The 25523-nt window shown below is 38.0% G+C and overlaps 2 protein-coding genes and 1 non-coding gene across 3 annotated transcripts; 1 reads left to right on the forward strand and 2 right to left on the reverse strand.

Annotated features, from left to right (window-relative positions):
• Positions 1–3251: 3251 nt before the first annotated feature.
• Positions 3252–3372, reverse strand: LOC115730289. Its single transcript, XR_007198975.1, has one exon. It is a non-coding gene; the product is annotated as a U5 spliceosomal RNA (small nuclear RNA).
• A 241-nt stretch (positions 3373–3613) lies between these two features.
• On the reverse strand, positions 3614–19146 carry LOC115730288 (structural maintenance of chromosomes protein 1). Its single transcript, XM_048280319.1, has 18 exons — positions 18457–19146; positions 17708–17944; positions 17184–17417; positions 14781–15019; positions 12993–13259; positions 12555–12825; positions 11001–11125; positions 9791–9900; positions 9603–9710; positions 9340–9479; positions 7762–7851; positions 7441–7649; positions 6812–6981; positions 6257–6366; positions 5785–6164; positions 4582–4833; positions 3957–4184; positions 3614–3865 (listed from the first exon to the last, which is right to left on the reverse strand). Exons 1-18 carry the CDS (start codon positions 18892–18894, stop codon positions 3817–3819), a joined length of 3657 nt encoding a protein of 1218 aa, XP_048136276.1. The 5' UTR covers positions 18895–19146; the 3' UTR covers positions 3614–3816.
• Positions 19147–20948: 1802 nt separating this feature from the next.
• LOC115731720 (rho-N domain-containing protein 1, chloroplastic-like) lies at positions 20949–24794 on the forward strand. The gene is made up of 2 exons (XM_048281141.1): positions 20949–21115; positions 23424–24794. The coding sequence occupies exons 1-2, from the start codon at positions 21055–21057 to the stop codon at positions 24539–24541; spliced, it is 1179 nt and encodes a 392-aa protein (XP_048137098.1). The 5' UTR covers positions 20949–21054; the 3' UTR covers positions 24542–24794.
• The last annotated feature ends 729 nt before the right edge of the window (positions 24795–25523 follow it).

Genomic DNA, 25523 nt, shown 5'->3' on the forward strand with positions numbered 1-25523 from the left:
AAAGATGAATCCCTATTCATCACCATTTAAGACAGGGTTGTGCAGACTTTGACTTTAGGAAACAGACATGCAGCGATGAATGCATTTTATTCATGAAAATGTTGATGACCATGATTAATGCATGACCTAAGCTAGGTGAGATAACTATGATGCAATGTCATTTGATTTTTTTCTTTTTTTTCGATTCAATTAATGTTATGATTAAATGTGTCAATCTAACATCATGAACTAACATAAAGTCCTAAATCATGCATGCCATGCTATAAGGCAGTAACAATATGCAATGCTATGAAGTTAATTTCTAAACCTAACAATACAGCAGGAATTCTATGACATGAGAATTAGCCATAGATATCCTATGATGCAAACTATATGAAATGCTATTTCTGTATTTATTTTTTTTTGTTTATGAAAACAACTAATTAAATCCTAATGCTTTACAGATGACATAATAACCGTACCATTAAACTATTACATGAGTAATGTGATGATGCAATATTAGGAAAAATTGTCCAAAAAAGTCTTAAACCTATTGTATTGTCAATTCAGTACTAAATTTTTTAATTGTGTAAATTAGTCTTAAACCTTTTGACAATTTATCAATTTACTCCTAAACATTTTAATTATGCCAATTTAGTCCTAAATTCTTTAGCAAATTATCAATGTAGTCCTTTAGGCTAACTCCAGCCGTAGTTGACATGCACAAATTTATTTTTTAATTTGATATTTCTTATTAAATTTTATTGATTTTTTTTCCTTTTCTTTGTTGATATGTTATTCTTCACAGGGTTGGCAACCTCCACCATCCCTAGGATGAGGGCCATGAAGCCCCATCCAAGCGCTGGCGAGGGCGCCGCAGCCTTCGTTCAGGCCGTCACCGGCCACAACATGTGTGGACGAGGGCCACAACGCCCAAGCTTTTGCCCGCGAGGTCTTGCGATGCCCTCGTTGTGGCCAACAAGGGCCTAGGCCAATGTCTCGTTGACCCTATGAAGAATAAAATAAGGAAAATAAAAGAAAAAAAAATTTCACCAAAAAATTAATAAAAATACAAAAAAATAAACAAATTATCCACGTTAAAATTAGTCGTATCAAATAAGATGGTAAGCATTGACTAAACTACCACGTCAACTATTTTCATCCGGAATTACCTAGAAGGACTATATCGGTAATTTGTTAAAAGATTTAGGACTAAATTGGCAAACCTTTAAAAGGTTTAGGACTAAATTAACACAATTAAAAAAGTTTAGGACTAAATTGACTACCATGCAATAGGTTTAGGACTTTTTAGACAATTTTCCCTTCAATACTATCTCATTTTTATTCTCTTTTCATGTTATTTGAATCATGTATACATAGTGAATAATCCCTGCAATTCCATTAATAGCTAACATTATCTATGTGACTTAATTACTAAAAAAATCAGCCCTAAGAATATATGACTTCTAAATGGCTACATTATATGATTTGAGACTTATTGACCTTGAGTCTACATGCAATCTATATGAAACTCAAATGACATTTTCTTATTTGATTTTTCACTTTAATGAAAGAAATAGATTAACCTTTATATGCACTCTAAATTAATGTCATTGCCCTAAATATAAAAGGGATAAAATATGAATTTTGAATGCGCCTCAAACTCTAAACTTGTGTATGGCATGCAATATAATCATGATGATTAAAGGATCTCACAAGGTAATTAAGTATATCTCTTACTAAAGGTTTATCATTAAAATCCGAAGACATCATTTTAGTTTGTCCCTAATTTATTCAATCAATCACACATAGAAAAACACGAATAACGCTTGAGACTCAATATCACGGAAGGTCTGACGCTCTAATAACACTAATAACATAATTAATGGTTTAATACTAAGCCACATGTATTAAAAAAAAAAACTAAGTAGTAAGATAGAGCTATCACATAAAATTTGCCAAACTTTCGCTTACCCAAGTTTATGGTTAACTATGGATAACAAAAGGAACTACGGCAAGGCAAACTAGCCCCCGTGGATTGGAAGAAGGCCGCCAGCAGCAGGATTGAAGACAACAACGAACTACGGTTGTCCAACCACGAACAACGATTGAGGGTTAGTGGATTAAGACCCCTAATTTTCTTATGTTATAGAGAACTAAATATGATAGCCAAAATTTAAGTGTCGATATCACTTTAGCAATCTTGAGGTCAACCGCATGTATTTCCAATTGATTAGACCATTGTGGACCGTGTGGATATTTTTTTATCTATGTTCCTTTAAGCTAGCCAGTTATTAAAGAGGGACCATTGGGCATCATCTCATTATCAAACAGACCACACACAAAAATAAAAACCGTTACGGTTTTAAAATTCTTATTTTAAAATTCATAATGATTTAGAGTGATTTATATCTATTGTACACAGGGTAAATGAAAACAATTTTCTGCACCAGTTTTAATTTCCTATCTTTATCAATCCCATTCCTCCGGCATTTCTTCTGTTTGGTTGTAACAAAATAACGTGGAAATGGAATGAGAGTTAGAAAAAAAATTAAGTTACGTACTCCTGCATTTTATTAAAAAAAATGTACTTAATAAAAGTATAAAATCATTTGAAAAACCTTATTCTCCGGACATAGGAGATGTAACTAGCGTTAATTATTTTATTGAAATTTACATTTCGTAAATTGTAATAAGCTGTTGTGATAAATTTATAATTCCTAAAGTATCAGTTTGCATTTTTTATAATTAATGAACTGTCTAGCATTTGACTTCATATCATTGAAGAATTTTAGACAAAGGATATACTTTGTTGTTAATATAGTCTAGTACTGATATGGATGGAATATAATAACATAGAGCCACTTTGAGGTCCCTTGAAACCTTACATTGAGAGGAAAAGGCTTAAATCATTTTAAGGAAAGAAGTTTTGTTGGGAATATGAATTAGGAAAAGGAGGGAAACATACACTCAATTTAATTTAATTATCATAATTCATAATTAGTAGATAGTCTTTAATGAATATTTAGTTTTCATATTATTACCTGATTATATATTATTTAAAAATGGGGTACAATCAGTTCTGATGATTATTAATTTACTAATCACGTTATTAGATACTAAAGAGTTGTATCTAATAAAGATTCGCACAACGTAATTTATTTGATGAAAGCCCAAATGGCTCTAGCCTAGGAATGGACTTAGTTGTGGCGGAATCAGCACTCATCTAGAGTCACCATTCCAAGATTCACTTGTCGATCCAATCCAAAACTCATTCACGTAAAACCAAACTCGCCATAAAAAGACAAAAATTAAAACCTCCTGGAAAATCGTCACACGGTACTCTTTAGTAAAAGGCAAAAGAACAGTTCGCTCCGTGCTCACTGCGTGGCTGCATCTCTATAGGCATATGCCAAATCAAAAAACATTGTGTCGACCGTCACGATGCGGCTAGCCTTGAACAGGCAGGCAAAGATGACTGCAGCTGAGGAGCCTTTTCTCGCCAGTTAGGTATGGCCAAGAATGATCATCTTTGACATTCTTGAGAAGAAACCCGCATTTGTAGAACAAACACTTACATTGACTAACAAAACAAGTTCATCTGTACTTTTTTTTTTTTTTTGGGAGAGAGAGAGAGAGAGAGAGAGAGAGAGACCTAATTATTAAACTTAAGTGAAAACTAAACAAGCAATGATAATCGTCAAAGTGAAAAAAGAACACTAGAGCAATACAGAGTGTAACGAGAATTTGCACCGACCTAGTCATAGCTACAATATACAGTTTCTGAAAAGGATATTTACATTGACAGTGAAAACCTCCAACAATCTGTCAAATCTTTCAGGACTCCCGGTATTTTGTCAAGTCAAATGTCAGAGTACTTGAGCAGCTGCAAAGAGAATACTGACGTTAATACTAATTATACTCGAACTGTAAAGGGACAAAAAGGAGACTGAAGTTACAGATGGGAAGAGATCCACCTCCTTTCAGAGTCTCTATATACACCAACAAGAGCTTCAGCCTTATCATAAAAGCTGTCTTTCAGAGATATCACTATGCTCTGGAAACCACAACCCGCATCTGCGTCCTGATTAAGCCTGGACCCTTCGCACGACTTTGATCGGATATATCCAGCCACCTTCGCGACATTCAGATTGTCCAGAGCAGCATCAACTTCATCCAATATGAAGAATGGCGAAGGCCGATAACTGAACGTAGATGCAACAAACTAGAGTACATTAGCAATCGTTAGAATGACAAGAGAATTACATGAAATAAGTACTTTGTGATTCCATAGTCTTGCTAATAGGCAAAAGCTAAGAACTACATGTGCAAGAAAATGCAAACCATCACCAGAAAGCAGGAGAAGCCATCTTTTTCTAATGGGTCTTCCGCAGCAGCCTACTCTATGATACCGAAAAGAAAGAAATCGCTACCAAACTACACACACACACATATATATATGCGAAAGGGAAATGAAAGAGAGGAAAAGGACAAAAACAAACTTGTTGGACCTCAAAAGCTAAGGAATCGGGTCACCCAGCCATTTAATTTTTCAATTAAAATTAAGAGGCAAAGAAGAACTATTAGACACAATATGCTCACCTGTGGATGGAAAATAGTAATGCAAGCGCAGCAACCGTTTTCTCACCACCAGACAGCTGTTCCATGTCCCGGAAGCGCTTTGTTGGAGGCATAGCTGTGTACTTGATGCCATGAAGAAATGGATCGTCCTCATTCTCTAAATTCAAATACGCAGTTCCACCCAGAGGATGTGTTGTGCTCCTTGTTAATTGCTTGTAGATCTTATCAATGACACTCGAGATATGGTTGAATGCTTCCATAAACAATTCATTCCTATTTTTCCCATAAAAAAAGTGTTAACACTGACGACAACATAAGTACCAGTAGAATAGCATGTATATCCACACTTATTTTAGTATGGATATTACTACTCTAATGCATCTATAGGGCAAATCGCATCTTCAACAATGGGTTAGAGCCAGAGCCTGACAAATGAAAACGCAGCACAGCACAATCCATGGCAAGCCGTTTTTTACAATCATATCAATCGCCCACTTTCTTGAGACTAACTGAACCATGGCACTCAGAATAAGTGTATGTTCACAATCATTTACCAGCAAACCCTCTATCTAATTGGATACATCTCCAAACTGTGAAGTGCAAACTTTCTTGTTTGGCACCAGCATCCTGCACCTACAGAAGGTAAATTCTAGAGCAGGGTGCAGAATGCAATTTGATAAATATAATTGAGGTCATTAATGCCTAGAGTGGCTCTTATTCCTTCACTGCAACTACCATTACTGTTTGCAGAATGTAACCAGTTGTTCTATATCCGACCCAAATTCGTTGAAAGAAGTGATATGCGTGTTAGGCATGCGCCTTGTTAAATATGTAATTGCCTGAACTCAGCTGGGTATAGAAACTGGCAAACTAGAAATCATAAATCATAGGAGAGCACTGGTATTCTTCTTCACACTGTAAATAAGGGACATGGCACGAAGGACCGAGGACAACAGACTCAGTGATGGCACCTCTGTATTCACAGACAACACTGATTTGCATAAGATTTATAAGTCCTTTCAATGGACTATTCTGTTTTCCCGTATGGTCCAAAGAAGTTTCCTGAATGGGAACAGATTTTATTCTGCAAAAGATCAATCAGAGCTCATGCAAGTCATTTTCATAATTGCTTTTCACAACCCTGATGGCCATAGCACTCCACAACTAACCCAACCCCATCCACCCCCCCCCCCCCAAACAAAAAAATTGAACACGGCAGCTTACCTCTTTTGCTTAACTGCATTATACTTGTCAGCAACCTCCTTTTCTTCTTTCCTAGCTGCTTCAAACTCCTCAGTAGCAACTTTTTCCTTTTCTTTTAGAGCTTCATATTGATCAAGAGCCCTCAAGTTTGGTGCAGTCCTCTCAATTTCTGATACCAAACCATCAATTTTTTGCTTGAACTCTGTCTCATGCTTTTCTCGATCAGAAGGCCGCTTATCCTGCAGTAGGGATCTATTTAGTTGGCTAAAATCAAAGACAGGACCTTCTGTCAAGGATTCGGTCTCCATTGGGTCAGCGATAGTTGGAAGGCTTATATGCTCCAGTTCACAATTCTCCAGAATTTCCTGTTTCTGCGATATCAGCTGCTCGATTTGTGACTCCTAAATGAACAAGATAGGAATTGTGATTATATGAAATGCCCCTTTGGTTTCAATTTCAAAATCATGCACCTTAACCCATATCAAGGAATGACCTTAGAATTTATCATACGATTAAGTTTGGATAAGCTGGTGGTAGCATTAGAAGCCCGCTTCTTCCACTCTTGCATATCCTTTTCACACTCATCAGACTTCAATTTCCACTCTGCGAGAAGTGTGAACTGGTCAATGACATTTGTGATGATATATCCAATTAGAAATGTACACAGAAAAAGACAAGTGCAGTAATAGTTGGGTAACCATCATGAGTACAAAATGTGCTATTCTAAGTGATGAGCAGACAAAGTCAAATAAAAAGGTCACGCATACTTCATCGTCAGAAAAAGTAGCGCAGGTGGTAATTAAAACTATTGGCCTAGCCCATTAAATACACCATTGATAATGTAATCACAAAAATCCTGGCTTATTCATCAAGATACCAATACGATCATTGCATAGATAGGCACATGATCTCAAACTTCTTCAAACTGCAAGCACAAAGAGAAAAAAATCCCATTGCATCTTCAGTGGAAGGATAAATTGCATTCAGGAGAAGGATCTCTTCTACCCCAGCATTCATGTACTCTATGTTGTCAGAAACAAAGCCATACCCTGAACTTCTTCCTTCAACCGGTTGATCTCACTGGTAGTTTTCTCTGCTGCTACCTTGGCTTCAGACTCCTTCTTTTGAACATTCTTCAAATTATTTTCCAACGAATTGAGGGAAGATTCCAGTTCTTTAATACGTGAATCCATGTCCCGCTTTTTCTCATACTCCAACCTTGTCAAAGATAATACACGATTTTGAAGCTTTGACTTCAGTAAATAGTAGTTCTCACCACATGCCCATAGAACATATGCATATAAAAACATGCGCTCATCCTTGTCATAACAGTAGTGGCATTGTCATCAAAAGAGATACAATCTCACTCTGTATGGCATGATTCAACCCAATCCAAATTCACAAATTAGCTATTTAAAATTTTAAAAGGAATCACAAGCAATTATATCCATATAACTAAACCTACAAGCTGACACTGAGAAGCTGTTTCGAATATTCACCATTGAGGAGCAATGCAATCAAGTTTTATATGACAACTCTTGGTGAATTACTCTAATTCAGAAGTATCCTTCTATCACTCCCAATATAAGACGGTGACAAGCTAAAATCCTCAACAACACTATCCCATAACATCTTTCTGCACTTCAGTACAAATTAACTGGAGGAAGAGAAACATACTGGTATTTCAACTTTGCCAGCTGGTCGCTTACACTAAACCTTTCTTCAGCCATTTCTTGGGCAGCTTTTAGCTGGTTTTCTTCATACTCACGGATGTTTTTCACCCCAACAGACTCACTGAAATCTTTGTAGATTCTGTCAACAATCTCATTTATCCTCTTCTCAAGCTTCCTGATTTCGGCACTCCTTTTATCAATTGAATCTTTCAACTGAGAAATCACATAATAAATTCCCACTTAGACAAATGCAGAAAATTAACATTCTCTTACTTGAGAAGGTAGAACATAACTTTTTGACTTAATAACTGGAGTAACTAATCACCTTCTTGAGTTCAGGACTTATACAATCAATTTCTCTTCGTATGTTTTGCTTCTCTTGTTTCAAATTGGCAAGCTTGTCCTTGATACTTTGCTGCATTAAGCCGTTAAAATTGTCAACTATCAACGCACGCATCACACGTACAAGGATCCACAATTTACATTGGTAGAAGCTAATCAACTAGGGAAAAAGATTAAAAAAGAAGAAGAAATATGCTACTTCACCAAACAGAATGATAAGCACCTCTTTAGCACAATATCGTTGCCAAAAAAGAACTAAACAGAAATCTGGAAACTTCAAATCCAATAAATATCAGCTAAGGAACCTCAGTAATGAATAGGGAGGTCTTACACGAGGACAGTACAGGTCATGCCAAAGATAATCTCAAAGCGGACAAATTTCAGGGTGGCCATAGCTTCAAAATGAGTAGCCAGTCTACCCTAAGGAGTATATTGGCATTGACATGCATAGGTGCAAGTGCACTGAAACATACAGACATTAGAAATATTATCCTGTTGACATTTTTCTTAATTAGCCATTCTTTGCATCATGAGTACTCAGCTGGGTCTTGGTATGGAAGGTTTTAAGTTGCGGCAGGTGGTCACAGTGCAATAATTGCAGAATGAGGATTCAGCAGCCTCCGAACAGTGGATAGCGGTCACAGCAAGCATTAATTCTTTAATAAAAATTACACAAAAAATGGCACAATCATATCTAGTATGTTAAATGCAATTTTAGCAGTGATTTCAAAAGATATTGGAGTATCATTTCAAGCATCAAGAGTACTAAAACAATTTTACCAATAATAACTTGATTAGAAGGCCTTATGCAAACTGAAACTTTTTTATCATAAAACATATGGTTCCATATGTATACAAATTGGGCTACAGCATTTGAGCCATTACATTAATCACAATAATAGTTTGACCTCCCTCCCATACAGAGAAGATACACAGAAAACAAATGAAGGTGAATCCGCTGTGTCCAAACATGCTCGGACGTCAGTTAGCATAACAAGCCCTTCCATAGCTTGATTGGTGTATCAGACAATAACCGAGTTTCGTATGGGCCCATTATAACAGAGGACACATATCAAAATGCTCATTAGTTTTTGACAGGGGGAGGTGTTGGATGGACATTGTCGATATCATCTGTGACACGCGTTGTCAGTGCACTAATACCGATGGTGGCTGCTATGGGTGTGAATTTCTCACCCCAATGGGAAAAGTGGTGGTGGTGCCACCGCTATTGACTGCCATTAAAAACCAGCAGTATCCTTTTTATAAGCAATGAGAGAGGCTGAGTAACATACTGTCGGACTAGGTAGATGTGAAATGGCAAGTTCAAGATGTTGCGGACAAGTAGGGAAGGTATCAAGAGGGAGACGAAAGGCAGTAGAAAATGAGGATAGAGACAAAAGGAAGTGATTTCCAATGAACGAAGCTATGAAAGGTTTACTACTAAATACGGGACAATGGCATAAAAAACATTCATGTGGCAAAACTTTTAATGGATAAGGCTTAGTTTGTCATTGTCATTATCACTCCTTTGTCACTAACTCATACACTTGATAACCTTTACCTTTTCAATATCAGCATACTGCATCTTCTTCTCAAGTCCACTAATTTTCCCAGATAATTCAGACTCTTTCAAGCGCATCTCTCTTAATGAACCGAGTTCTTCAAGCTCTGACTCATATTGTTCCTTCAATTTTTTAAGTCCTAGGAAAGAGGTCATGAAAAAATTTCGAAGAAGAGCCAGGTCAAAGTTAGAAAACCAAAGATGAGTCCTAATCATCCTGTTCATATACCAAAGCAGCTAAAAACAATTTTTATGTATCTAACCTTCAATCTCCGCATCATCCCATTTTTTAGATCTTGCTTCCATCCCACCACTGGTACCACCCGTCATTGTACCAGACTTCGTGAGCAGGATACCATCAGTAGTCACAACTAACAAATCACCACATGATGAATTTAGCATAAGGAAGTTTGAGTTCACAAACACAGTAGGAAATAACAAAAATATGCACCTTTGAACCTCTCTCCACTCCAGCTTAGAACTTTAGCTTCATCAAGATTGTCGCAAACTAGAGTATTACCAACAGCATAGAGAACTGCCTTCTCCAATGCAGGATCAAATGTGCTTTTTGTTAAGTACCCAAAAGCATACACAGAAGCCACTCAACATACAAATTGCTTTGGACTTCTAGCATAAGGATAGTGATAGAGTGATGAATCCTCAGACCTGTGAGTGCACAATTTCATGTTTTTGCACATGTATGCATGAGTGTGCATAGAGAGAGAGAGAGAGAGAGAGAGTTCCATAATCAGCATGGACAGCAACCATACTACACAGAAAGAACATATGCTTTCACGAAAAAGCTAAGATGTTAAAGAGTATTTAATTGGTGTGCAATATCCTTCTCAAGCAAATGATGAACAAGATGGCCACCTCCTCACACAAAATCTACCCAACAGAACAGGACGAGAAAAATTTAACAAGCAACAGAAGCACTCCGAGAGCATTGAAACATGTAATACACTCCAGCAAATATGGTGACAATCAGCAACACCAACTAGACAAACAATACACTTCACATAGAAAGCTAAAAGTACAGACTGCACTGCCATGCAAGCTATTCATCAAGCCTGAACTACAATATATAATATTTTACAACACCAACTAAGACATTAAGCAGAAGTTGCTGCTTTTAACTTTTCATTAAAAGCAGTTGACTGAGGTGCAAAATGCATCAAACTGAATAGTTATGTAGTTAAGTCCTAGTTTCCCACATTGCATCATGTCTACCAGGTGAAGTTGACATAAGCATTATAAGGTAAAGCTATACTTCTTAAACATGTGTTGCAACTTGAAAGAGCAATAAGCATAATTGATGTTAATGGACTATGCTATCAAGGGAAAGTGAAATTTTTTTTCCATGGTCGGAAGGAGGAAATTGCAATCAACCCCACAAATTATCAAAATAAGTACTTGTCTTAAGCTACTAGCTTCTGAACCCAAAAAAAAAAAAAATAGAAAGGAAGCTACTACTCATAATATAAAACAAAAAGCATCACATGATAACAGCACAAATAAAAAGTTGGACCAAGACATTTCATCCTTTTCCCATGCAGATATAGAAAGAATCACACATTTAATTTGCAATTTTAAAAATCTATTTTGAGTGAAGACATTTCACATCTACGGTAAATTTGTCTGCTATTTCTGACAAAGGATATTGAATCACATCAAAGACAAGCTTTGAAGTCCCACCCAAGGTGCGTAGCCTCTCAATAATTGGCTTCACCCTAACCGCTTGAAGTGGAATAAATGTCTGAGGAGGAAGTCTTTGTTCTTTCAAATACTGTTCACAAGAAAACAGAAGCTCCTCAATGATACATGAAGAAGATTCTAGATACCATATAAATTTTCCAGATATACAACCTAAATAGGCTAGAGTGCATATGCACTGGTTGCATGTGATTGTACCGCACCGATAAGCAGGAGAAATCAAAAAGTTAACCAAAAATGACAAAATAGCCAGTAGCTTCTCCATCGATCCACATCACACCCAGCTAAATCACTCTAACCACGGTGAACTGGAGATAAGTATTTAGTTTAAGATCGCTAAGTAATTCTGATTTTCTATCTTGCCACCCAAATCAATACCCTTCATCTATCTCTACAGACTTGTAATACGCACAAAAGCAAAAAGGAAGCAGATACAACTTTTCATTCCCCCCAAAAATACGCTTAAAAGTTGTGTTTGATAAAATTATAACAAACTGTCAGTGAAGCATCTTATTTTCCCTTGTACTACAGTGCTGCATTAGCAGAAAATACACGATAATAAAAAATGAGGTGAACTCTTAGCCACTGCAGTTGTTGCTTTACTTCTCAGGCCCTTGCTCAGCAGCAACTAACAAGCCCCATTTTGAATTAGGGCAGGTGTGCTTACTGATAATAGGTGCCACAATTGCTTAACTGAAACATGTGACTTGGTAACTGACGCAACCACAATGGAGCTTTTAGACAATTGATCGCCTGTCGAGATATCCATTCTTAGATGCAATGTCCCTTTAAGAACATGCAATAGCTTGACAAGCTATTCATTCTTTTCACACTGTATATAGCATTTCGTGGCGGTTGGAGATGATGTAGGTTCTGTCGGTTTTAGATGCCGTGAATGCTTTGTGAACATCAGCCTATCCTCTTAATTGTAGTAAAGGTCAGCCATTATATCATATTAAGGGTCCGAATATATAAGCATTACTCTACCAGTTTTACATATGAATTGCATTTAACATCATTATGCACATAAATTACTCTCCTTTGAAAGGTTGAATTATATTTAAACGCTCCCTAAGTATGCAGGAAACAAAATGCTTTAATCATGTTGCAGCATAAGCGCACACAAAAGTGGCTTCCTCATATATTTCTCTATCTTCTGACTAACCCAAACAGCTTTCCACAATAATAACACATGAAAGTCTTATTACCTGCAGTCCTCCTATCACATTTCATTCATTACGACTTATTTCAATACAACATAAGTACATTGTGGTTCAGCAACTGAGATCACATCATTCCACATCACATCTTCTGACTTTGCATGATTGTCTATTTTCCGCTTAGATACTATAACTTATCAATGCTCCACACTCGGGTGTAATGCACAAAATCATCTTTCTCCAAAAAGTCAAGAAAACTTAATCAGGTAAAGTTACTCAGAATTTATAGGAATTCAACGAGCACAAAACATATCTGATCTCATTAAGCAAAAGTGGAAATACCTTGATGCATTCCTTTCCTGTTTGCTCATCTTCAACAACAACCGCATCCATGAATTTACCCATAGCGACAGTAACAGCAAGGTTGTACTTTTTTTGTGTTGGCTTGCAAAGATCAGTCACTCGACCATGAACCCCAGGAAAGAGGCGTCTTAGGGCATCAACTGCTTGAGATAATCTAGTGTCCCTCTCGTTTTCATGTCTATCAGCCCTTGATTCACTCAATTTGTCCTCCACTTCACTAAGTCTTGATTTCAGATTTTCATACTTACTCCTGCAAAGACCATGCATCAAGTTTAAATCAAACAATTAAACAGGTACATATAAAAACTACTTGCCTTCCAACAATTCTAACCTAACAACCTACTTGAGCCTATGAGGCACAGAACACACAAATACAAGCTTGTGAAGATCCTTGAAAAGGAATAAATTGTTACTAACCTGGACTTGCGGGATTTATCTTGCAGAGCACGTAACTCTTTATTCAATTCTGCAAGATCATCCTTGTGCCTCGCAGATGAATCCATAATTCTTTTTAGTCTACTTCGCATTTGTTCCTCCTGTGAATCAAGTTCATTCTCTCGATTCAGCAACTGCTGAAGATTTTCTTCTAAATTCTTTTGAGCTTCCATATCAGCATGTTGTTGCCTATCCAAGACTTCTTTCTCATCTCTGAGCTTTGCTGTTCTCATCCCAGCATCCTCCTTTCTGAAACATCATTTTCTTGTTATTGGAGACCCTTATTGCAAATGTCATACGTTATCGACTTGAGCAAATGCTAAAGGGTTCAGGCCATAAACTTAAATTCAAGCCTATTGTCAGGAGACAAGATAATACAAAAATGATGAGCAACAACATTTACTCTGTAAACAATGTTTTCCTCGAAGAAACCAACAACCAAGCCAAACAAGAGTAAACAGTCAGAGGCAAATAATACAACCATAAAAGGAGTGCCTCTTCAAACCATTGGGGCCCAAAAAAGTACAAGGTCACATAGTATGCAACATCTACTTACCCGGATAAACCTTTTCTACAGGACAAATACTCAAGGGTTTGTATACTAGACCAGCTGCTTTCCAATGGGGAAAAAGAGAGAGAGAAAGAGTTTTGTCCACACACTTAACAACCAAACAAACTAACAAAGGAATTTGATCTTTCTTCTATCTTCTAATGTAAAGAATAGTTTAAGAAAGGTTTGATTGAGAGCATCCCATCCATTTTGGGTCAACTCCAATATGTTATTTTATACTAACTCAGAGCTGCCTTCTTCAAGGTTTAAAAACCCAACAGATATTTTCAACCTACCAGCGTAATAACAGGTATCAACCATAGTTTCTTCCATTTATTAAGAAGAGGCAAGCGTTTACAGTTGCCTCAAATTTTCTTGCCAACGTAAATAGTTCAAATAATATCTACAAAGGTGTTTTCAATAACAATGCCAGAGATAAATAAAAGTCCTCAAGGAAATTAGAAATATTTAGAAAGACCATGAGCAACATTTTGCAGATACTTCATATGGAGGCCGACAATGAAAGACCAAAACCATACTTCACTAAAAAAAAACTCCCCCAGCTCAGAAAGATGTTTCATTACAAACAAAAAGTTATCTCAATATCACTGTCTTCAACATATTCAACCAGACTTGGTGGTGATATATTATACTAGTAATACCACCGTAGCAGGATTTATTGCAAGAAAGATTTCTTTAGAAATAATGAGCAGTCTAAATCATATGATTGGAATGGAATATCTACTTTTGCAGGAAAATATCCATCAAAGAGCTGCTGCTGAAAGAAGACGGTGAATCTTCTACTCTTAAACTTCTCATAAATGACTCCTTTTTGGTCTTTGACAAAGCGCTTTCAACTCTGCCGACAAAGAAATAAAGTGGGAGGGTATTGCTATATGTAAATGAAGAATAAATTTTGTTTTACTATCCCTCTGGTTATTTCTTGAATGACTTGGAGAGAGAGAAATAGGAGCATCTTTGAGGGAAAGAAATGTGCTATGTAGAATTAGGGATGCTTGCTTTTTTACCTCGAACTTTTGGTTTATTTCTCACCCTTCTTTAGACCCATACTAAGCTAGAGCTGCAAGAATAACTCTTTTCTTTTTAGATAGGTGCGGCTGGAATCCCCGTAGTATACGTAATTCTTTACATGGTGCATAAAAAAATTGCAATTACCTATCAAAGAATTCTGCATCACATTTTAAGCAAGAGTAACTTACATTCTAAAATATTGTTCAAGTTCATTTTCATTGAACTGAAGTTTCTTCCCATCATCTAGACCTTTCTCACGCAGTTCATCAAGTTTTGCAGTGAGATCCTGTATGCCCTTCTGCAGCTCCTTAATTTCATTGGCATGCTTGTTCCTTTCTTTCCTTTTCCTCTCAAGATCTTTCCGGGTACTCTCAATTTTTGACCTGATACGGGACATCTCCTCCTTCAGTTTCAAAAGCTCAGGTTGCTATCATCAGCAAACAAGAGAGAAAGTAAATTAGCCACACTGCACAAAAACTGATAGGGTATAACAAAAAGAGAATATCTTGGAAATGTGGGGAGCAACAAGTAAGGGACAGACAAAGAGAAGAGACAATGTAATCAGTTAGAATGATTGAGGAGAATGTCACAAAAGAAGGGAAAGAAAAACTGTGCTAAAGGTTGAAAAGAAGATGAATCGGATGAATAACGTTAATGATGACAAATTGGCCTCACATGATAAAAGAAACATAACAGCACTTTTCTCATGAAACTCACAAAATCGAACACAAGAAAAGACAAAGGAGTATACCAAATCGCAAGCTCACACACTTTAAATGTAGTGAATATAGGAAGTAGAATACAACTTGTGACTCCCTTCCTTGCACATTAGATGGAGGAAGTACAAGCACGGGAGGGGTTGGAGGGTGATGGACCCTAAATTATTTCTTTGTTTAATGAAACACACAAACCAAACGGTGAGCAAAGGTGTTGAAGTATTATCCCACATCGCTTGACAACCGGTCGTAAAGGCTTTTTATGTTCATGTGGTCTCCCTCCACCTATCGCCTTAAGCTTGGGTTGGACTTTCTAATATAGTATCGAGCAAGTACCTATCCCTTTCGCGAATGCGCATGGTCAAAATTCCACGTGAATGTGCGTAGTCAAAACTTCATGTGCAGCTCGTAATCTAACTTGCACATGAGAGGGGGTCATTCAAATATTATCTCGCATCGCTTGACAACGAGTCCTAAATGCTCTTATATTCATGTGGACTCCCTCCACCTATCGGATGTCACACCAGGTACATAGCACTTTTGGAAGAAATGCAACATGCAAAGTACATAGGAACTAACATAACGCTTTAATACAAATGTTAATGGGGAGGTACCTACTAAATATTAGTTATCACACAATATTCCAGCAAAAGACATACAAAAGCCCTTGACCTCTAACTACTTATCAAAGAAATTCCAAATTCCAATAGTCATTCTTGAAGGAAAGAGACAACTGCAATTAACAGGAGCTCGTGCCCATGAAACATGGCACTGTAGTTTAACTGCAATTAACAGGAAAGAGAGTTTATTGCTTCTTAAGACTAAATCTGGAAGGTTGAAGAGGAGAGAATACTGTGTTACCAATCAACTGGTTGTCTGAGGAGAAAAAAACACTGAACAGGGAATCAGAGAGAGAAGCAATTGACAGGTGGAAAAGCAGCCAGAAGTTCTGGGAAAAACCTGTGGTACCAATTAACTAGATGTCTGAGGAGAAAAAAGCACTAACAACTGCCTTCCATTTTGGAGAATGCAAGAGTGGAATATCTGGCAGGTGGAAGGGCAGCTAGAAGCACTGGCTAATTCCCAGTACAGATAAATTTGACTCCTCTATCTCCATCAGGCAATTTTACATGTTTCTTGCCTGCTGCCACCTCGTACCAATCTTCTCTTTCATTTCTTCCTTCTCATTTTGGATACTATCTCCTCTCACCACCTAGAACCCACTTCTATTTGCTTTTCCCAGTAACCTCCAATATCCCCTCCCAACCCCAAACAAACCCCCCCCCCCACAAAAAAGAAAAAAGCAAAAAGACCCTTTGCCCCTCCCCCAAGTCAGCCTACCCAACTGTCCAATTCCATGGAGAACAGAGTCCCCAGAAGATAGTGAAGCAAACAAATTATTAGGAGAAAAAGAGCCGAAATGATTAATATAGCACAAAGCCCCTTAGTTGTACCAGCAGCCAGTACTTCAAGAATTTTATTCACCCCGTCAACACTCTGTCCAATTACCCATTTTCAACTGTCAAAGGAAAGGAATTTGCTGCCCAGAAACATCAAACTAAAGCAAGTCACTCATTCCCCACATGCAAAGCTAGAGAAAAATATTGATCTTGGTTGTCTGCTTTTGTTAACATTACGAGACAGCCTATGCAAAAATAAGTCCATGTATCCTCCAGCTATAATGAAGGATAGACTTACTTTCCAGTGGACAAACCCACTTAACAACCCTCTCATTAACATCAAACCATCTTCAATTAGATTGCATATTTCCAGCCAAAACTACACCTCATTGTTATTTTGTACAATGGAACTTTCAGATGGGATCCAATGAACAACCATAGTAAGAAGGACCATGCAAAATGTATAGAAACTCACACTTTTGTCAAGCTTATTACGTCTCTCAGCAATTTTTCTTTCACATTGTGCGATCTCTTTCAGATATTTGGCTTGCTCTTTCTTCTTCTTACTTGCTTCATGCTCAAAATTCTCTAGTTCGTGAATAACACCTTCACGACTTTTTCTTTCAGCTTCAAGGTCCTCGTTTGTCCTAGTAACATCCTTCTCAATGTGATACAATTGCCACAAACAGTACTCCTCCTTCAACTTTTTCTGCAAGTACAAATGAGACAAGATTACGTCAAGAACCAACCCCACTGACAAGAGCCCGCAAGCACATCAACATCAAATTGAACTAGTTATTTCCTTTATTTTGACCTAGTTTTAGGAATAACAGAGGCCCGCAGGACCTAAACACACCAGACGATGTAATGATTATGTGAAAGCCAAAAGCAGAAGTTCAGGGGTTCACTTGTCGGATTTCTCAGCATCACACAAGAAATGAAGGAAACATTTTGGTTGAACTTAATAAACTCTGATAGGAAGAACCCTGTAAAGCATACCAATCTATCCTGCAAACGGATATGCTTTTCAGCCTCTTCTTTCTGTTCCTTCTTCTGCTTTCTTTCCAACACTACAGTTCGTTTTTTCTGATATGCAAGAGCAGATTTTTCCTCCGCCACAGCTTTTTCAGCTTCAAGCTGCTCATAGTCTCTCTTGAGTTCTTCAGATCCAGATATCTGCTCCAACAGTGCAGTGAGCTCCTTTGGATTTTTGGATGCAATAGATTCAACATCACCCTACAAAAGACGGGTCAGGAGACAATCATGCCGATCTCTCGTCAAAGTCAAAATTGCAAGAATCCACCGACAAGTCCATTTACAAGTATGATAATTGAAGCTAAGGTTTTTGGCCTAGTTCAAAACTTACGTATGTCTCAGTCAGACAAGTCTCCTCCCCCTTTATGTTTGGCTTTTAACAAGTTGCCGCGTCATCATCGTCATAAGATAACAACAAAGATATTATTGTACGACTGCTTCTTTTAAAATGCTTAATCTATTCTTATTTTGCAATAACTTTCCTGATTTCCATGATGTCCATTGAACCATAGGAAAACCTTTCTAGGATTTCCAATCCAGCTCACTAATTTCTGAGCAACCGTCCTACTGCAAAAAGATGACACAACCGGCCCATGGACGACAAGTGATATGTGAAAACAGCGTAACCATTCTCCACATCCAAGATCAACGACGCGGCAATAGAACGCTTCATTACATTCGAAGGAAGAGATCAGAAGGAAAAAGGAAATCACCTGAAACACCAAAAAATTCCTCGCATTGACCAGAATCCCGAGCGACTTCAACCTAGCCTTATACTCGTCCCACGTTACGACCTTCCCGTCAATCCGATACTCGCTGCCTCCGCTGCTGGTGATGGTCCGCGTGAAGTGGAGCTCCGACCCGTTCCCCATCTGATAAACCAGCCTGACGAAGGCCCTCCGCCCCTTCTGCTCCTTCTCCCTGTCATCGAACGCGTAGATGAGGTCCTTCAACTGAGCCCCACGGAGCTGGCCGGTGCGGACTCCGAGGACGAAGCTGATGGCGTCCATGAGGTTGGACTTGCCGGCGCCATTGGGGCCGATGATGGCGGTGAAGTCGTAGAAGGGGCCGATCACCTGGTGGCCCTTGTAGGACTTGAAGTTCTCGAGCTCCAGGCGGTGGATTTTGCCGGGTGAGATGAGGGAGGGCATGGCTAGGGTTTCGATCGACGCGGCGGAAGCGGGCTACTTTGGGGATCAACGCACCGAGGGACGGTGCGGAGGAGGGGAGAAATTAGGGTTTCGGATGTGGGAATCGGAGGCGATTGCGAGATTGGATTGGAGTGAGAGGTGAATTCGAGAGGAGAAGAAGAAGGTGGAGAAATGGCGGGAGTGAAGTGTTTCGCATTGTCTCAGTGCAAAATCAGTGACAACTGCGAAAGAGAGAGAAAGAGGGAGGGAGAGATTTAACTGTGAACGAGGGCACGAAGCTCGCGTGAGAAATTCTTTTCTAGTGTTCGAATAATTATTTGCTTTCTTCCACAATTTTTTCTTAGGAAAAGAAAGACTACTTTCTTTGTTACATGTCGATCCATGCAAACATCGCGTCTGCCTATACTATTGATAAGAAATCAATTTCATCCTCGATTTTCTGCCGAAAAATTCCACAAGAAGACCCGTACATACATGTAAATTACGCTATAACCACAGAGAAATTATATATGGATAGAGTCGTAATTTATGTTGATCAATATTTTGGACAAGTATCCATGCAAGTTTTTTTTCAAATTGTTTCTCTTCATACTCAAAAAAATATGCCCTTCTTTCTAGTCTACTAGCAAATGTAACGGGTGAATTGCGAGTATGCCAAAAAATGACATTTAAAAAAATTGGAAATTTGAATTAGAACAATATATTTGCATTATTAATAGATAAAAAAATAACTTACCTGCATAATATGAAGAAATTGCACAAAAATATGCGGAGAGAGAAACATGTTTTAAGATTTGAATTTTCCTTTTGTACAATGGTTTATGAAAAAGAGAAGTAATCGAAACTGCAATAAATAAGAAATAAAGATTTTTTTACCTAAAAAAATGAGAAATGAAAGTATAATAATCAATTTATGTATTTTTTCCATCTTTAGAATATTTATAAAATGACTAATTGGGGATATTTTGGGAAACAAAAGGAGGATTCTGATCCCATTTTTTTTTTTTTTTTGGTAGAAATTTTGATCCTTTAAAAGTATGAGTTTTTGCTTATAATAGGATAAATAGAACTCTATACCTTTCCATGTGATAGAGCAAATCCAAAATATAATTTCACTCTCGAAATTTTAGCAAATTTTGTAGAACAATATAAAACCACAAGGGAAATAGTGATTTCAAAAGTAATTTGAATAACAATTCTCACTCTTAAATTTAAGTCATTAAATCTCTAGTACTTCTTTTATTTAGGCACACAAGAGATGAACTCAATTCTTTCGAATCTTGTACTTGTATGTGTCTAAAACTTAGTTTGAGCATCGAGTCACCATCACTTGCCTAGTTCGAGTTTTGGGTCCAATTGTTGGGGTCGTCCTAGATTCGGGCACCTCGATCGCAGATCTTGTAGGCTGAGCCCAATCCCTAAGCTCCCAAGCAATGATAGTCCGGAATAATATTTTTTTGTTAAACCAAAATAAATTTTGTTGGCGTTTCAGGTTGCACTTTCTGAACCGACTACCCCAAGTGCATTAATTGAGTTGGTGACGTTGAAGTTTTGGAATGGTGGAAGAGGCGAGCCAACACTTTTCTGATTTTCTCAACCATGGCTCGAGACTTGCTCGCCTTGCTAGTGTTGTGATATCTTCGAACTCCACGTTGTCCTAGCCAACAAATCTTGAAAGATAAAGCTTGCAAAAAAAAAAATAAATAAATAGAAACGATTATTGCAAGGCATAATTGGTTTTTGTAAGAACCGATTCTACGAGAGCATGCACAATTTGAAAAAAAGAGTAACGGTGACATTGTATCATCTAAATTATATTGAGGGACATAGTTGTTTTGTTGCAATCATTGCTAGGGTTATGTAAGCGTAATATCTTTCGAATTAATTGAAGATGTAATTGTATTTCAATATGATTTAATCAAATAACGAGGGGGTTTCATTAATTTTTCTCAATTAATTTGTAATATTTCATAACAAAATTTAGTTTATTTAATTATTTTTCTGTGACAAGAATGTTTTCTACCCCGGCTTTTTCCTTCCCATAAAAAGAGCGAAAAACCGCCCTTATCAGCGCGGCTCCTTCACATGCTTCCTATTGCTCTGCAGCATCGAGAAAAGACCCTGCCTTGCGAAATGCAAAACCCCCACTAAACCGCCCCGATGCTTCCCCGCACGGCAAACGCAATGTCATCCTCTGCGCTCCTCGGTCGGAACGTTTCTGGTGATTTCTCTTTTTCTTCTTCTCCGACAGCTCTCTAACTTCGTTTGGTTTCGGAAGAAATAGTTGGAGAAATCGACAGGGTGTTAACGTTGCTGTCTTCTTGAAACATTTCAGCCGTTTTCTCCTTTATCTCCTCGTTTTGTTGTTTTGCGGCTATGTTTTATTTGATAGGTATTCCCGCCTGGACGTTGAATCTGTGTATGCGCGTATGTCTGAAGTACTTTTTTCTGCTTGCTGTGGGAGGTAATTGTTCCCGTGTCGTGCTTTTCGCGTATTTTGGACTGGTTTTGTGAGGATTGGTGGCGTTTCTGTCTCTGCAATGAAGTGGGTCGGAAAGATATTCGTGCAATTTTCCAAAACCAAAGTGTTGTGCTCCCTCCTGAAAGATTGAAATGGGTTGAACATGAGATTGCAAAATTTTTTTCCCTTTTTTTTTTTTTGTCCTTCATTTCATTTTTTTCTTACTTTTTCGTATATGCTCGTATATCGGGTCCCTCAGCATACGTGTCTCTAGCAACAGCAAACTATAGGATGCCAAGTAAACTTTTGGCTTTCGGTACTTTTGAGGTCGCGCACAATCTGTTTGTTGAAATTACTGTGTTACTTGGCAATCTTAGACTGGCTGGTTGAAATGGCATGAAATCATGCGTTTGTACATCATTTGTTTATGTTGATGCAGTGGTAGTTTCTATCCTGTTGGAACCCTTGGTGGTTAATTGTTCTTTGTGGCTAGAACTGTTCACATAATCTTGGGCACATTTGAATCTGCATAGAGGTGTGCGCTCCTGGGTGCACGTGTCATTCTAAGAAATGAGTGTGTTAACGTAACATGAAGTGTGCATAGTAAAATTTGGAGGAGGCATTCAATGAGCTAAGGAAGGCTTTTTCCTCGGCTGCTGCTGTGTAGTTTCGGTGCAAAAAATCCAAGCTTATAGAAACAAAATCTTGAAAGTGGGATCACAAGTAGGTTATAACTGGATAATCAGGAAGCAATTATCATACTACAAATTACTTTGCTATGCTTTTCAAGTTTTTTAATTCCATGTTTATATTGCCAATGACGAAAAATGTAAACATACCAACCAATGAAAGTCTGAATCTTTACTGTTAGCAAAAATTCAGATGGTATTTTCAATCAGCATTAAAACTAATGGTTATACAACTGCAGTGTATGGTTTTCTACATGTAAGATGGTAGTTTCCTTTCTGTTTTCCTTTATATCCATTAGATAGCTCTTGAATTGCTGGTTTAGAAGTCATTAAAACCTTGGTATGCATCGATGATACTTCATTTCTATGAATTAGAGAAGAGTTCGAGAAAGGACTCTACTCAATACAAGTAGTTTTAGCGATGTGAATTGGGGGTTAAGGGTGGGGGCATTGATAAAGGAGATAATGAGCGAGAAGATGGAGGAGGAGGAGGAGGAGGAGGTGTAGCAGAGGAGAGGGAACAAATAAATTGTCATATATGGATACGGAAGAAATTGATGGATGAAGAAAAAGAGCCTCCAGGAGGGTTGAGAGAATGTCTGATTTGATGCTTCACAAGGACAAATTGTTATTCTAGGTATTTCTGCCAAGTCTTCTTCAGACACAATTACAATTGTTTGGGCAACTTTTGCCGATAGCTGGCTTGAAACAAGAAATGCAACCTTAGTGACACATGTTAGTGATTGATATGTGAGAAATTAGGGGGTAAAGCTTTAGTTCGAACATGGAACTGCTTCCTTTATGAGCTATCACGGGAGACATAGCCTTGGCAGTACCTATGTCCAGTGTGTTCAAGAGTCCCAGGCATGGATTGGACGACAAGTGGGGTACACATCAGCCATCTTCTGAACTATGATTTACTCCAACTATCTCTTTTATTTTTAATCAAAATGAGCGATCTTTGTGGAAGGACAGGCTTAGAATCTCTTTTGAGAGGCAAAAAATCCATGAATCATAATAATTTATGTTTGTGCTTTTAGTCAATTACTTGGAATTCTCTCTTTGCTTCATCTTTAATTTTCCTTAATCCAATGTATTTTAAAGTCAATATCAGTGTATGAATCTTGTCCTTATATGCTTGAACTGAGAACCCCAGTTTTTCTTCTGTTCCTTTTGGTCTTTTGATCTTTTGTTATTGCTATCATTTGTTTTTTTTTTTTTTGGGGTGTTGTGGGGGGGGGGGGTATTGGGTGGGAGTGGGCAAGTCTGGGCACATGATTGCCGACATATGTGAATGGTATTTTGTTGATGGATATGAATATTCTATGTTACGTGTTATTATCATCCATCACCCATGTCTATTTTGTACTTGTCTGCAGGTTATGTATACTCTGATGGAAAACGTCTCCCTTGTTCTGGATTTTCTGGAAGAGTAGTCAGCGTATCACCGTGTTCTTCTTTTGCTGTCTCTAAAGGCCATTTTCAAATCAAATCAACATCTTTAAAGTGCGGTTCTAGTAGAGCATCTTTCCTCTGCAAAGCAAGTAATAGTGGTCAGAAGAGAAACCCTGACTTCTCAAGGCCCAATAGGCATGGTTTCTCTCGTGGACGGAATAGGCAAACCGAAGAAAGGGATAGCTTTGACAACCTCGATGACACTGAGATGTTGTCTTCAAAGAATGGTCCACTGCTCTCTCTTTCTAGTTCTCCCAGATCTCAGGCCACTGCAGTGCCGGGGCCAAGAGAGAAGGAGATTGTTGAACTTTTCAGGAAGATCCAGGCTCAGCTTCGAGAGAGAGCTGCCATGAAAGAGGAAAAGAAAAATGAAGCTACAAAAGGGCAAGGTAAAGAAAGTGAAACTGTGGATTCCCTCCTTAAGTTATTACGAAAGCATTCAGTAGAACAGTCTAAAAGAAAAGGCATTAGTGGTGGTAGCAGAGACCTCACTTTGGAGCAGCCAAAACAAAACCTTTTATCCAATGAAGAGAAAGGCTCGGGCATCTTTGATTCAAATAGCATTCTAGGAGACGAATCTCGAGATTCTAATGCTTCTTTAAGCAGGCCAGCTTCAAAGTTTGAACGCCAGTCTCCGATTCCACGAGTCAAGTACCAGTCTATTAACTTTGGTGATGACAGCGATGATTCTACGTCAATTGCCAACTTAAGTGGAAGAAAGAACAAGGACCGTGTTGAGAAACATCCCGAGCCTTTACATGAGCCATCGGAGGATCCTGAGCCTGAGCTTGAACTTGAGGCAGAAGCAAAAACTGTTATTTCAGATGGAGGGCTTGATGATGAAATGGATGCAGAATCTTCAGATGCTGATGAAGCTGGTGACAACGAAAGTATGGATCAGCAAGGGCTGGTTGATGAAACGGACTTGAATGCGCTAAAGCTACCAGAGCTGAGGGCTTTAGCCAAATCTCGAGGGGTTAAAGGGTTCTCCAAGATGAAGAAAAGTGCACTCGTAGAATTGCTCAGTGGGAGCTCGGGCTAAGTCTATTTCCTATTTTCTGCATGAGAAATTAATTTAGAGCAAGTGACCTGTTTTACCTTTTGATACCTGAGATGCCCCTTTTTGTCTGCCCAGTCCTTTGGCTTAGCATCCATTTTTAATTTTCGCAATTTGGATACTTTTAAGATGATTTCCGTAGTCCTGGATTCTCAGACATGGATGGTGTTTGAAGCTTCGCTTTCCAGTTTTCCCTAACCTCAATACTTTGAAGGTACATTTCATTTCCTTATTTCCATGTAAGAATCAATAGTTATTTTCAGTGAGTAACTTCTCTTTTGTTTAGCTTAGGTCTAAGATACTAGGCCCATAGAACTTGGGCGGACGAACACAGGCCAGGGCCCATGAAAAGTGAGATGACAGAGATGTGATGAAAACATTGACAAGAACGGAGACCGTCATAAATTAACGTTTTGGCCATTATAGGTAACCTCTGTGAACCGAATATAACACCGTCCCATTTGATTGCAATTGAACTTTTATCATGGCAAAAGATGTGAAATTGTACGGATAAATTGATAGATGAAAAATCTCACAATTCCTCTTTTTTTTTCTTTTAAATATGAAGGAAAGATCTGGTTTAATTTCCTCAAAAAGTTAAAACTTTAGGTTCAATCTTAATTCTTAATTCTATCTTGAACTTTTTTTGTTAAAAAAAAATGAACAACTTTCACTGTAATACTAGATTTGCCCTCCTTTGGTTCTTTGTCCAAAAATCGCCTTTGGTTTCTTTAAATTTGTCAATGTCGGATAATTGGAGACAGATTGGAGATCGAATTGACAGTTGATAAATTATTTTTAGATAAAAACATAGTACAAGATAAAATTCGAATTGGATTTAAAGTTGGGGTTCTTCTAGGAAATTAGGCCGGAAAGCTATAGGGTGACTTCAAGATTAACATAGTAGTCAACCTCAAATGCTCAAAAAGTCAACATTGCCAGTGTACAATTTACTCTCTATTGACAT

This window comes from Rhodamnia argentea, chromosome 6 (assembly GCF_020921035.1).
Source record: "Rhodamnia argentea isolate NSW1041297 chromosome 6, ASM2092103v1, whole genome shotgun sequence".
NCBI lineage: Eukaryota > Viridiplantae > Streptophyta > Magnoliopsida > Myrtales > Myrtaceae > Rhodamnia > Rhodamnia argentea.